The sequence below is a fragment of the Stegastes partitus genome, unplaced genomic scaffold, assembly GCF_000690725.1.
Source record: "Stegastes partitus isolate 25-593 unplaced genomic scaffold, Stegastes_partitus-1.0.2 Scaffold2038, whole genome shotgun sequence".
Classification (NCBI taxonomy): Eukaryota; Metazoa; Chordata; class Actinopteri; family Pomacentridae; genus Stegastes; species Stegastes partitus.
In genome coordinates, this window is record NW_007579769.1 from 38,169 (window position 1) to 51,755 (window position 13,587).

General features: G+C 40.0%; 1 protein-coding gene across 1 annotated transcript in view; it reads left to right on the forward strand.

Moving 5' to 3' along the window:
• The window catches only part of top3b (DNA topoisomerase III beta), a 41,782-nt gene extending 28,602 nt beyond the window's left edge, over window positions 1–13,180 (forward strand). Inside the window, exons 11-18 of the mRNA XM_008303577.1 lie at window positions 956–1,102; window positions 1,819–1,992; window positions 4,983–5,111; window positions 6,298–6,447; window positions 8,322–8,422; window positions 10,824–11,025; window positions 11,561–11,748; window positions 12,778–13,180. Coding sequence (XP_008301799.1) covers window positions 956–1,102; window positions 1,819–1,992; window positions 4,983–5,111; window positions 6,298–6,447; window positions 8,322–8,422; window positions 10,824–11,025; window positions 11,561–11,748; window positions 12,778–13,059 — 1,373 coding nt within the window. The 3' untranslated portion in view covers window positions 13,060–13,180. The remainder of the gene's footprint in view (window positions 1–955; window positions 1,103–1,818; window positions 1,993–4,982; window positions 5,112–6,297; window positions 6,448–8,321; window positions 8,423–10,823; window positions 11,026–11,560; window positions 11,749–12,777) is intronic.
• Window positions 13,181–13,587: the final 407 nt, after the last annotated feature.

The following is a 13,587-nucleotide window of genomic DNA, read 5'->3' on the forward strand; positions in this document are numbered from 1 at the left end:
AGGGGAGGAGTTGCTTCTTAAAGTGTTTAAGAGTTTAAGTATCTCGGGATCTTGTTCACGAGTGATGGGAAAATGAAGCGCGAGGTGGACAGGCAGCTCAGTGTGGTATCAACAATAATGCGAGCGCTGTACCGGACCGTAGTGGTAAAGAAAGAGCTGAGCTGCAAGGTGAAGCTCTCGATTTACCAGTTCATCTCCGTCCCAACCCTCACCTATGGTCACAAGCTTTGGGTTGTGACCGAAAGAAGGAGATCGTGGAAACAAGCGGCCGAAATGAGCTTCCTCCGCAGGGTGGCTGGGCTTAGCCTTAGAGATAGGGTGAGGAGCTCGGAGTAGAGCCGCTGCTTTTTCGCGTCAAAGGGAGTCACTTGAGTTGGTATGGAAATCTGATTTGGATGCCTCTGGAGAGGCTTCCTCTGGAAGTCTTCCGAACACGTCCACCTGGGAGGAGAACCTGGGGAAGACCCAGAACCTGCTGGAGGGATTATATCCGTCGGCTGGCCTGGGAACACTTTGGGATCCCCCAGGAAGAGCTGGAAAGCGTCGCTGAGGGGAGGGAAGTCCGGAATGACCTGTTCCGCCCGCTGCTTCCGTGACCCAATCCCGGAAAAATGGAAGAAAATGGATGGATGGATGGATGGCATAGATATGTATATATAAAACTAGCCTTATACTGATGCAGAGACAGTGTGAAGTACATTGCATTAAAAAAAATACATTGCTCACCAAATGACAAAACTGCAAGATCCAAATGTATAAAAGTACATACAAAGAAGCCTAATGAATATTAGCAACACTTCTTTGGGTCTGATGAAACCAAAATAAATTTGGGGTCAGATGGGGTCTGGCTGCATAACCCCAAGTCTGTAAAACACCAAGCCTGCACAGAGCCCTTAGATAGACTCCTTCATGTTCAGCCTCTAACCCTGCTTCTTCCCCTTCTGCTGTTTCACAGGAAGTGATGGCTGGCGGCTGTACGAATACATCACAAGGCATTTCATAGCCACTCTGAGTCAGGACTGCAAGTACCTACAAACCACTATAGACTTCAACATTGGCACAGAGGCCTTCTCATGTAGTGGAAAAACCCTCATATCACCAGGTAAAGCTAGCTGGAGTTGGCACTTTCCATATTTATAGTGTCAAATGCTGAGGACTTGCAGGTGAACCTTAAATCGCTTAGAGGTTGTCAAGAGTTCAGGTTTCTACAACTTAAGTAAATGTCTTTTAATGCGACTTAGCTGAGATAAAATATTGCTTTATTAAATGTTTGACACCTGTTGCTGGTGGTATAGTCAATATACTCCATGTATTTTAATAGTTTTTTTGTTCATGACTTGACCCTCATCATGTTATGTGGGCTTCCCTGGGTGCACTGATTATACTACAGGGCTCTATAGAGGTTTAAAATTTTAAATTAACTTCAAGACAATAATCATTTCTTTATAAAATGGACAGACTTGGTCTAATCTTTATTCACTTAATATTTCTGTTTGTGTCATTGCTTCATATGTGGATAGCTGGTTATCCAGATTAGAGTTATCTGACATGAGTTTGGTTTTTCTGCTTCTTCAATGCTGGTTTACAATTCATGTGAATTCAGCTGATGTCAGAGCAACAAGTCCTGAAGAATAAACCCATTTTACACATCACTGAATTCCTGAAAAGTTTTGATGGTGCAACCTGATTTTAAAAAAGTAGCGTAAACCTAACTGGTAGTTTCTAAGAAATTAGGCAAGCCTTTGCCCACAGACTGAGTATTATATTTGTGAATAGCCGGAGCCACCTAATCCTCGCTACGTGTATGTTTTGTTTCAGGTTACACAGCAGTTATGCCATGGCAAGGGATCCCTCTAGAAGAGGCCATGCCAGCTTGTGAACGTGGAGACACTTTCACAGTAGATGAGATCAAGTTGGTAGAAAAGCAGACCAGCCCACCAGACTACCTGACCGAGGCCGAACTCATCACCCTCATGGAGAAACATGGCATTGGTAAACCTCAGCACTGTCTATGAAACATTCTGTGATTTCTGTTAAATCTTCTAATTCTAAGTGTTTGTAAGAGAGCAAGCACCCTGTGCACAGTACTGCCCTAAGTTTTAAAATTGTCTCTATTTTGTCTGAAGCTCAAACAGAACTTTATATAAAAGCAGCCAGTTCCTGCAGTGAGATCATCAGGATGGAAAGATGTGAAATACAGGACACGTTCAGTTGCTGTGAGATTTATGTTAAAAGGGTGCACGCTAAAAGGGGCTTTATACAGTGAATCAGTCCCTCCAGGATTTCGTGGGCTTTTTTCGAGATTGTTGCAGCCTAAACCTAAATTCGCAGCAGCCGTTCTAAAAAAATTGAGATATAAGTTGTGATGTTTTAAGCATATTGCGATGAAATTGCGGGAGACAGTGAAAATTGCTAAAAAGTTGCATTTTTTTCTTTGTTTTGTATAATTCACTAAAAATCAAAGGTAACTTGTTGCAGCAGAAATAAAGCTGCACTCTGGTCTAAGTGTTCCCGAAAAGGCTCAGCATTGCAAAATTCTAGCAAAACATGCTTTATTTTTGGAAGGCCCCACAGAAGTATTCCTGCTTTTACGAAAGTAAAGCTTTTTTGGAGCTCAAACTCAGTAAAACCTTGAGCACAGGGGATTGCTAAATGTCATTAACAATGAGAAACCTTGATATTGACCCATGACAAAATTTTTTTAAAAAAACAAACAAAACAAAACAGTAGAATAATCTTAACGCATTGAGTTGGTTCAAACGCTAAAGTGCAAAGAACCTCACAGTAAGACTGAATAGCTTAATTGAACTCATGTTAATAAACACCCACAACAACATAAAACCCTGTTCTCCTCTGATAACTGAATGTATTACTGACCTCAGATTCTGCAGGGTTAAAAGTTAAACTGCACAGAACCTCTCAGTAAACATTCACGATCAGTTATGCTGAAACAAGTGAAATCCTGCAGTTGAATTTTAAGGTGCACAGAGCCTCTCCAGGGGTTTTTCTAGAAACAAATTGTATGAGGGAGCACACCATGTTGAGGGAGCTTAGTGACTGAGAGGGGGGATGGTGCGAAGCCTTTGAAAAATTGAAGCTTAGATGGGACATTCTGAGGCTATCTGAGAGAGAAATTTTAGGTCATGAAACTTCAGAAATCAAGACATTATCAACTGTTGAGCAATTGTTGTTTGGTTAGAATTGTAATACAACTGTACTCTGTAAATGAAAACATGACAAATACTAGTATTGGCAAAACTTCTATTTACTAGTACTTGGAATGTTCGTACACGCTCGTACTGCACCATGATACACATACATGCACTTTAACCAGTGTAACAGTGTCAGGGAGCAAGACCCTATCATGTACACTAACCGGAGCATAACACAATGTCATGGAGCAAGACCTTGTCATACATGTGGGTGAAAGGTCATTCAGTCTGGAGAAGTCTTGCTGTGTAGGTCAGCTGACCTTGCATGTAACCTATATGAAATCTTGCAAGAGCAGCTAACACCAAAGCAATATGGCGCCTCCGCATGGAAAATGCCAATTTTTCAATCGTTTTTTGCACCATCTAACAGTGTATCTCCCGCAATCAGAATATGCTGCAGTCATTATAACTTTTTTGATGATCACATACATTGTCTTGTGATGGTGCTGGGATATTTTCATGGCTGAGATCATTTTTGTAAAGATTGCATGTTGTACGGCAGCAAGTAACAACATGGCCCAAGTGTTTCTAGGGTTCAATCGGCATTTTGGTAAGAGGGCACGAGACAGGAGTATGAGGGCGTGAGCCAGGAGTATGAGGGCGCCGCGCCCCTGTAACATTATTTAGACAAACCTCTGCTGTCAGTCAATATTAAGCATCATCTATGTCGAAAGATGCTAATAACAAAACAGTGCAACCCCAAGCTTTCTTACCCACATAATACCTACTTGCGTATAATTGTTTGAACAGATGAACATGGAACCTTCAGCCATCTGGAAATTGTACCCAAGGATTAACCAGATTTGATATATCTTGGCTGATTTCTTTAGATTTTCCATGTTGTCACAAAAGGAAGCAGTGACTTCGAGGTGTACCTTAAAATACATCCACAGGTGTGCCTCCAGTTAACTCAGATGTTGTCAATTAACCTATCAAAAGCTTCCAAAGCCGTGACATCATCATTCGGGCTTTCCCAAATAGTTTGAAGGCATAATAATCTTAGTGTATTTAAACTTCTGACTTCGAAGACAGTGATTTTAAAAAAAAAATCTCTTTCTTAATTTTCTAGTGTTTAGCAAATAGAAATAGTTTTGGTAATCCTAACTGACCTAAAGCAAGAAAAGTTTAGTCTGATTTAATGTCAAACAGTGAGAAGAAAAAGGTTATGTGTCTTTTTATACAGTGTATGTACACTTCTGATTGTAAATTGGGAACAAAACTGGATATCCTCAACTTTTACCTTATTTTTAGTACTTAATTTTTTGTTGTTTTTTTTGTTTTGTTTTTTCCTGATTTGTACACAGAGAACTAAGATTCACTGAAGTCAAATTCCTTGTTTGCATGTACAAATTTGGCCAATTAAATTTATTCTGATTCTGATATGGGGCCATCACACATTTACACCTTGATGGTTGTGGCAGATGCTGGTCAGTGGTTAGTCAATCTTTCTTACCCTATTGGAATTCTATGGAAATACAGAAATTAGGAGCAGGGTGACTGTTGGACATTTAACAGGGAGATGTTCCTTATTCCTATTGCCCAAACTATATAGGCATAAAAGCTGAAGATATGGGTCACTGAGGTGATCCTATCTTGGACTACACCTACACTCATTTAAAGCTAGCCTTTAGATGCCATTATATATGTCAATTTGTGTAAGTCAAGACTCACTGCTTGATGCTGATCTTTTTTAAGAACTACTTTTGAAGATTTATTTGCAAAGGAATGATAGCTGTTGAATAGATTTGGGCCTCTGTCTTCCCCATTCAGGTACTGATGCCAGCATCCCTGTCCACATCAATAACATTTGCCAGAGGAACTATGTGACAGTAGAAAATGGACGCAAGCTGAAGCCAACCAACCTCGGCATTGTCCTGGTACATGGCTACTACAAGATAGGTAATTTGTCTTAAATTATAGTATATTGTCCTGCATGTATAATGAATTTGTAGATGAGCATTAGCCATAACTTGCTGATTCATCTTTGTAAGCTCTGGGAATTGATCCAGGTAGTACTGTATGGTCAATCATTCAGGACATGGAGCCAGGAAGTGTTGTCCATTTCATTAACCGTCTAAACTCAGAACTCAGAAGTTTCATCCATCCATCCATTATCTATACACCGCTTAATCCTCACTAGGGTCGCAGGAGGGCTGGAGCCTATCCCAGCCGACTTAGGGCGAAGGCAGGGGACACCCTGGACAGGTCACCAGTCTATCACAGGGCCACACTTAGAGACAAACAACCAAGCACACTCACATTCACACCTACGGACAATTTAGAATCACCGATTCAACATGTTTTTGGACTGTGTGGGAGGAAGCCGGAGAACCCGGAGAGAACCCACGCTGCACGGGGAGAACATGCAAACTCCACGCAGAAAGATTCCGGTGCCCCCACCGGGACGCGAACCGGCAACCTTCTTGCTGCGAGGCAACAGTGCTACCAACTGCGCCACCCTGCAGCCCCAGAAGTTTCATTTCTTTGATTATTTGTTTTGCAAAAATTGAAAAAGCCCAAAAATACTAGAAAAGATGATGCCCTACATACTGCAGATATTTCTCTACTTGGATTTTTTTTTCATTGTACAAACACTGCATGTAGTTCAGCCCAGCTTAGCTGAAATAGTCCCTGAATAAGTAAATAGTCCTTGTCAGATGACTGCTGATTACAGTGACCAATGACTTCACTGCAGTGCCCAGGAGTGTGACTTCTTTCAAATGTATTTATTTTTTTACTAAATGGTTCATTTTTTTTTGTTCATTTTTTAAATGAGAAATGTAGAATAAAGTGAATTTGATGAAATATCAGAATTTTAATGTAGATTTTATCAACATTTTTTTTTACAAAATAGCATTCAAGGATGGTCAGACAGTTGAAAATATGACATTATTTTGTGTTTGTTTATAATTTTTGGTGACAATTTTTCAAAGGTAATATGTCTTTAAAACCACCTGGCAGGTTTTGGTGTTCAGAAGGTTAAAATACCCAAGCTACAATAGCAATAATAGAAATGTGTGGGTTGTATTTGTAGAATGTCCTTCAAATACCAACAACTTGTGGCTTGGCTGTGGATGTTTTACAGATGCAGAACTGGTGCTGCCAACCATACGCAGCGCTGTGGAGAAGCAGCTGAACCTTATTGCACTGGGTCGGGCCAACTACCAGCAGGTTCTGCAGCATGCACTGGATATCTTTAAGAGGAAGTTTCACTACTTTGTGGATTCCATCACCAGTAGGTTTACAGGAGCCACAGGAACACAGTGTGACAAGCTCCCTCAACTGTTTGTCTTACAACCTTTAACTTTAGAAAACTGTGTGAAGGCATCCTTCAACCTCTTCTGCTCCTTTATAGACCCAGCATTCAAAAATATTACAAATTGATCGCTATTGACAGAAACCATTGTTTGGAGCCCCATTTGATTGATAAAGGGTAGCTGATGTTCATTGTCTCATAGCTTTCTACAAGCACCTGTAGATTCTCAAATACTCTGGAATGGGTTCTTATTTTATCAGGAACACATTATAAGACAATGAAGTTGGGATCTCTGACAAAGTCATGTAAAATTTACTTATCTGTTTCCTTTAGCACTAAAGTAGTTTTTACATTTTAGGATTTGGGTTAGTTTTTATACTTTTTAGAAATCAAATCATTTTTGTTTCATATAACCAAAAAGAAACATTGGCTACTTTAAAAAAAAAAAAAAAAAAAAAATGTACAAAGAATCCTGCATTAACCCAGTGGTAGCAGCAAAGTAGTCTGTTTTTTTTTTTTTTGCTTTTTTTTAAACCATATTGATGGTTTTAGCATAACTGTGTCTCATTTCCAACATTCCCCTGAAAAATCTAAGACTAGTTTACAATTGTGTGGAAAAGTTTGGGCAAGTTATTTTTTAGGTTAAAAAAAAAAGAACCTCATTAACTTGTTAAGACTTACTTATCCTGTTTGGACTCTAGGAATTTTCTTTACAGATTGTCAACTGATGAAGGATTATAATCAGATAGTCTGACTCTTCAGATAATGAGGTAGAGCTGACAGCCATGGGCTGAGCAACTGACTAAGGGTCTGAAATTAAAGCTATCTGGTGCCTACAAAGCAGGAGAAGCTATAAAGAGATAACACTTCCAGTGTACTTCCAGTACTTCTAGCTTTGTAGTATTACTAAAGAACGAAATGACAGTTAAGGGGAAGAGTGAATGGCTTGACAAAATGCAGAATAACATAAAAACTGCTTTTGGGCTATGCGGCAGCCCATTAAACATTGTACAGATAGAGAGAAGAATGGATTTTACTAACTTCACTAAATGTCCTGGAGTCAGTCAGGAGTGTGAAACTTGAAAGAGGCTGGCTTCGACAGCAGAAAAATGATCCAAAGCGGACCTCAAGATCAAACTGTCAGTGTGTCCTTCACAGTGCCGTGACCTGCAATCTGAAATGTAAAAATCTGTGGAGAGACGCTGTAAAAATGCTATATGTGCAGGACTCACCAAACTGAAAAATATCAGAACTAGTACAGGGTGTGAATGTTGGTGTTTCAGAAATCAACATGTCGTGGCCAACACAGCCACCCCTACACAGGAAGGTGCAGGGGAGAGGGGATTTCTGACATCCATCTGACATGCAGTTTGATTGAGCATATATCCTGCTTAAGGTGGCTACGTACATGAAGTGTTTACAAGTTGAAAGTAGTAACTTAATAAGCTGTCCAGACATTTGCATATGCCAATTACTGTTTACTTTTTACATTCAAGAAATAAAAAGTCACAATATATTACCACGTAAGGAGAGGCTCATTTTCAGTGTTCATGTGAAAAAAAGTGAGAAGGAGTAAAATGCTATTTGTCTCAGGATACCTAAATCTTTGCATACAGCTCACCTAAAAATGTTACAAAAGCTTCAACTGAAAAGGAAAAGAATAAGCATCTCCTTTTTTTATTTTAACCCAGCAAAAATGATAAAGCTGCAAGGTCATGGCAGTGACAAAAAAGAGTGAACATTCAGTAGCAGCATTTTAAAGGTGGACATGAATGCAGAGGGGGTGTAGAAAAGGCTTAAAGTTTTAAAGGAACTGATTGCACAGTTGCAGTGCTGTTTGTTTTATTTTACAGGCATGGATGAGTTGATGGAAGTCTCCTTTTCCCCCATTGCTGCCACTGGGAAGCCTTTATCCCGCTGTGGCAAATGCCACCGCTTCATGAAATACATTCAGGTCAGCAAAAAAGTCTAAACTGCTTTGTAGAATTTGCATGACTGCAGATTTGATCTTCAACAAGACCCTAGAGTGACAGCCAGGTGTAGATTTAAACTCAGGAAATTTTTGGTGGTGAGAAGGCCATCAACATTTTATCAACTGGTTTATACTTCTACAGTTTATATCACAAGATAAGACAATGGGGTGCCACAACCTATTTTGCAACAGAAAGCATGCGGTAAAGACGGATAACAAGGGATTTCTTGAAGTTCTGGCTTTTGATGTATATATTTTAAAGTTTTAGAATCTAACAATCTCTGTCAAGAAATTTATCAGCAACCTCCTTAACGTTCTACATGTGGACAAAATTGTTGGTACCCCTCGGTTAATGAAAGAAAAACCCACAATGGTCACAGAAATAACTTGAATCTGACAAAAGTAACAATAAAGGAAAATTCTATGAAAAGTAACCAGTGAAAATCAGACATTGCTTTTGAACTGTGGTTTAACAGAATTATTTAAAAAAATAAACTCATGAAACAGTCCTGGACAAAAATGATGGTACCCTTAACTTCACAGTTTGTTGCACAACCTTTTGAGGCAATCACTGCAATCAAACGATTTCTGTAACTGTCACTGAGACCTCTCAGCAGGTATTTTGGCTCACTCCTCATGTCTCAGGTTTGAAGGGTGTCTTCTCCAAACAACATGTTTCAGCTCCTTCCACAGATGTTCAATAGGATTTAGATCAGGGCTCATAGAAGGCCACTTCAGAATAGTCCAATGTTTTCCTCTTAGCCATTCTTGTGTGTTTTGGGTTATTATCCTGTTTGACCGATGACCTGCGACTGAGACCAAGCTTTCTGACACTGGGCAGCACATCATGTCACTGGGTACACACCATGTCACCAAACAGCACAGTGACTACTTATAACCCTATAAATAGGCCGACTGACTGATTACAAGATTGTAGACACCTGTGATGCTAATTAGAGGACACACCTTGATTGAACATGTCGCTATAGTCACATTATTTTCAGTGTTTTCTAGGGGTACCATAATTTTTTGTCCAGGCCTGTTTCATGAGTTTATTTTTTTAAATAATTCTGTTGAGCCACAGTTCAAAAGCAATGTCTGATTTTCATTGGTTAATTTTAATAGAATTTTTATTTATTATTACTTTTGTCAGATTCAAGTTCTTTCTGTGACCATTGTGGGTTTTTCTTTCATTAACCGAGGGGTACCAACAATTTTGTCCATGTGTGTATATGGTCTTTCAGTCCACCCTCAAACACTTTTTACTTTGAAATAGCCAAAGCACCATTTATGTTCCTATGAGACCACATGATGTCTGACTGTTGAGCTCTGGCCTTCAAAATTCAGCTGATGTGCTCCCTTTATTACCATTTCAGCCTAATGATACAACCATATTGAAATTCATGAGTGAATCATGAGGCTGCAGATAATTTGGTCATTGTTACTGTATCCATACATATGCAAAGTGGGTTGCGTGTGACTGTTAAGTGGAGTATTCCAGTGGAAAACGAAAGGTAGCCTTTGTCTTTTGAGAACTACATATGGCGAGAAACTAACGTGTAAAGATTGTTTAATGTGCACTTATGATGTACATTTGGTCAGTGTTGTCTCGTGAAAGTTTAAAGGAAATTTGTCAGCCTCTGTCATTAAAGTTTATCTTTGGAATTCAGCAGATGTACAGTTTGGGACCAAAGTTTACATACACTTGTGGAGAACATGGCGATCTTGTGTTTCCAATGACTCCTAAAACTCTTAATTATAGGAATCAGACCAGTCTGTCCTCTGGTCCATGTTTGGTGTGGTACACACCATGTCACCAAACAGCACAGTGACTACTTGTAACCCTATAAATAGGCCGACTGACTGATAACAAGTTTGTAGACACTTGTGATGCTAATTAAAGGACACACCTTGATTGAACATGTCCCTATGGTCACATTATTTTCAGTGTTTTCTAGGGGTACCATCATTTTTGTCCAGGCCTGTTTCGTGAGTTTATTTTTTTTAATAATTCTGTTGAACCACGGTTCAAAAGCAATGTCTGATTTTCATTGGTTAATTTTCATAGAATTTTTATTTCTTATTACTTTTGTCAGATTCAAGTTCTTTCTGTGACCATTGTGGGTTTTTCTTTCATTAACCGAGGGGTTCCAACAATTTTGTCCACGTGTGTATATTTAACTCTAAGTAATGACTGTTACAAGATTGACTATAAACACCCTTTAAAAAACTGATGATAAGAACCTTGTTCTGAGGACAATAGTGGGATCTGAGGTTGTTTAGGTGAGAACTTATTCATTCCTTGTTTCAGCTGTCCAGTCTGTCAGATGCATTTGCAGTGAATAATCTGTACAACAAATCTTAATCTAGCATGTGTCTGTAGGCAAAGCCCAGCAGGCTCCACTGCTCCCACTGTGACGAGACCTATAGTCTTCCTCAGAATGGAGCTATCAAGCTGTACAAGGAGCTCCGCTGTCCACTGGATGACTTTGAGCTTGTGCTGTGGACTTCTGGAGCCCGGGGTAAGAGCTACCCCTTGTGCCCCTACTGCTTCAGCAACCCGCCTTTCCGGGACATGAAGAAAGGTAAGACAAAAAGTGAACGTCAGCTCTGGATTCTCTTAAAGTGGCTAACTAGCCTGAATCTTGAAACCCTCCAGTTCACAAAGATTTATTTGGAGTAATTGAAACACAGTTCAAGTGCTTTTGTCATTTACAGGTTAACATGTTAAACAATTAAATATACCTAGTCCCCTGCCCACCGAGTTTCATGTTCTGGACAGTAATCTACATTTCCATCATCTTCAGATGTGTTGGTGTTCCTGCTGGTCTTGCGGGAAAGTTTTACAGCAAATCCACATTATCATGTTGTAGTTTCTTTTTTAAGTTTGAACTTTGAAATTGCAAAACTTGCAGTGTATGTCTGGAAGTCAGTACCAGGATCAGCCCAGCAGCCGACAGGATAATGAATAAATAAAGACTCAAGACCCACAAATTGTGGCCACAAATTTAAATAAATAGCAAAGTGCACATTTGATTACCACAATCTTCTGAGTAGATCTGGCCCTTATTATTGTTTATGACCTTCTGACCTTCTTGTTTTCATGTCTCCTTTTTCCAGGTATGGGATGCAATGAATGTACCCATCCATCCTGTCAGCACTCTCTTAACTCTTTGGGGATTGGACAGTGTGTGGAGTGTGATAGTGGGGTTTTGGTGCTTGACCCCACTTCTGGACCAAAATGGAGGATGGCTTGTAATAAATGCAACGTGGTGGTGCACTTCTTTGAACATGCACATAAAGTACAGGTAAGAAAATTATGTCCTATGTTAAGACAATTCTATTCATAAAGTAGTGTAATGATGTGCGTATTTGTCTCAACCAGTTCTATAGATAACGTTTAGTTTGGCATGAAATTTCCCATTTGCTACACTCTGTAGGTTAGGGTTAGTGTCATAACTCTATTTGAGGTCAACATGCTTGAACTCCTGGAATGAACATTTCTAGAGCATGCTAGCAGGGTTAGCCTTTAAAGTTTGAAAGACACTCAATGCCACACACGCACCAATGTTTGGAACTATATGATGTGTTAACTTCTGTATGGCCAGAATCACTCAGCTCACTCAGGACAGGTCAATTGACTAGCAACTATGGGAAGCTCACACTGAAATAAATGCCAAGGAAATACCCTTTGCTTTTGTCCAGTGGCAATTCCAGTTAAGTTTTTTTTAAACAAGATACCTGTGTTCTTGGTGTTGACAAAAGCCAGAATGGCAAAAGTACTTTGTGCAAGTTTTTTAGCTGGAATTGCACTGTTTGTTTAAGTTAATAATGAACATTTTCCACTTGTGTTTATACTTATTGTCTTTTCTTATTCAAAGTATGGAGTAAATTAATGCATGGATATTTTTGTAAATGAATGGAGGGGAAAAGTTATGATACTGAACCATGAACTTTGTGGAACATTCCACAACTACATTCATATGACCCTTCATATACAAGGTCTGCATAGGCTACACAAGCCCAGCGCAGCAAGCAGACATTTTACACATTAAAGCACCACATAGTCATGTCATAAATGAGAAAAAGAGAGCTCTATAGAGAGAGAAGGACAATGTCTCACATCCTCCCAGCTTAAGGTGGTGTGAGTATTGTATTGTCCACTTCAAGAAAGTTATGGGGCCTTAAGTCCCCTGGCTCCTGGAAGATGTAATTCCCCTCCAAAGGCTGGTCTTAAAAGGTTTTTTAAACATCACCTGAACAAAGGTAAATTGTTAATTCTTTATATTTCTCTTGATCACCAATGCTGTCCCTCGTGTTCTTTTCTCTTTTTGTAGGTTGCTCAGGAAAGCTGTAATACCTGTGACGCATCTCTGGTGGCAGTGGACTTCAACAAGACTCGCACTCCACTTCCTGCTGGCGAGACCCAACACACGGGTTGCGTTTTCTGTGATCCCGTCTTTCAAGATCTGGTGGAGCTTAAACATGCCACCATGAGGCACTCCATGCACCGTGGTGGAGGTGCAAGACGAGGAGGACGGGGCAGAGGCAAAGGACGTCGTGGAAATCCTAAAAAACCTAAAGACAAAATGGCTGCGTTGGCAGCCTACTTTGTGTAGATTCTGCATGTAGTGCATTCTGTAATATGCCTGCATTTATGACAGTGCAAATGTCAGTACATGGAGTCCTGCGTTTCTTATGTTTTGGTACACTTAAAATAAAAATTGTATGGTAACACTATTTCTGTAAGTGTGTTTGTTCATCATAGAAAGAATTTATAAACGGCACAGTACAGAAAACATTGTAGAAACTTCAGTTCAAATACTTTTTGCTGTGCTAGACTTTTGAAAAAACTGTTGCCTCGCAGCAAGAAGATGGCCAGTTCGCGTCACGGTGGGGGAACTGGCATCTTTCTGCATGTTCTCCCCGTGCAGCGTGGGTTCTCTCTGGGTTCTCCGGCTTCCTCCCACAGTCCAATAATATTTTGAGGTTAGTTGGTGATTCTAAATTGTCCATCGGTGTGAATGTGAGTGGGCTTGGTTGTCTGTCTCTAAGTGTAGCCCTGTGATAGACTGGTGACCTGTCCAGGGTGTCCCCTGTCTTCGCCCTATGTTAGCTGGGATAGACTCCAGCCCCCCCCCGCGACC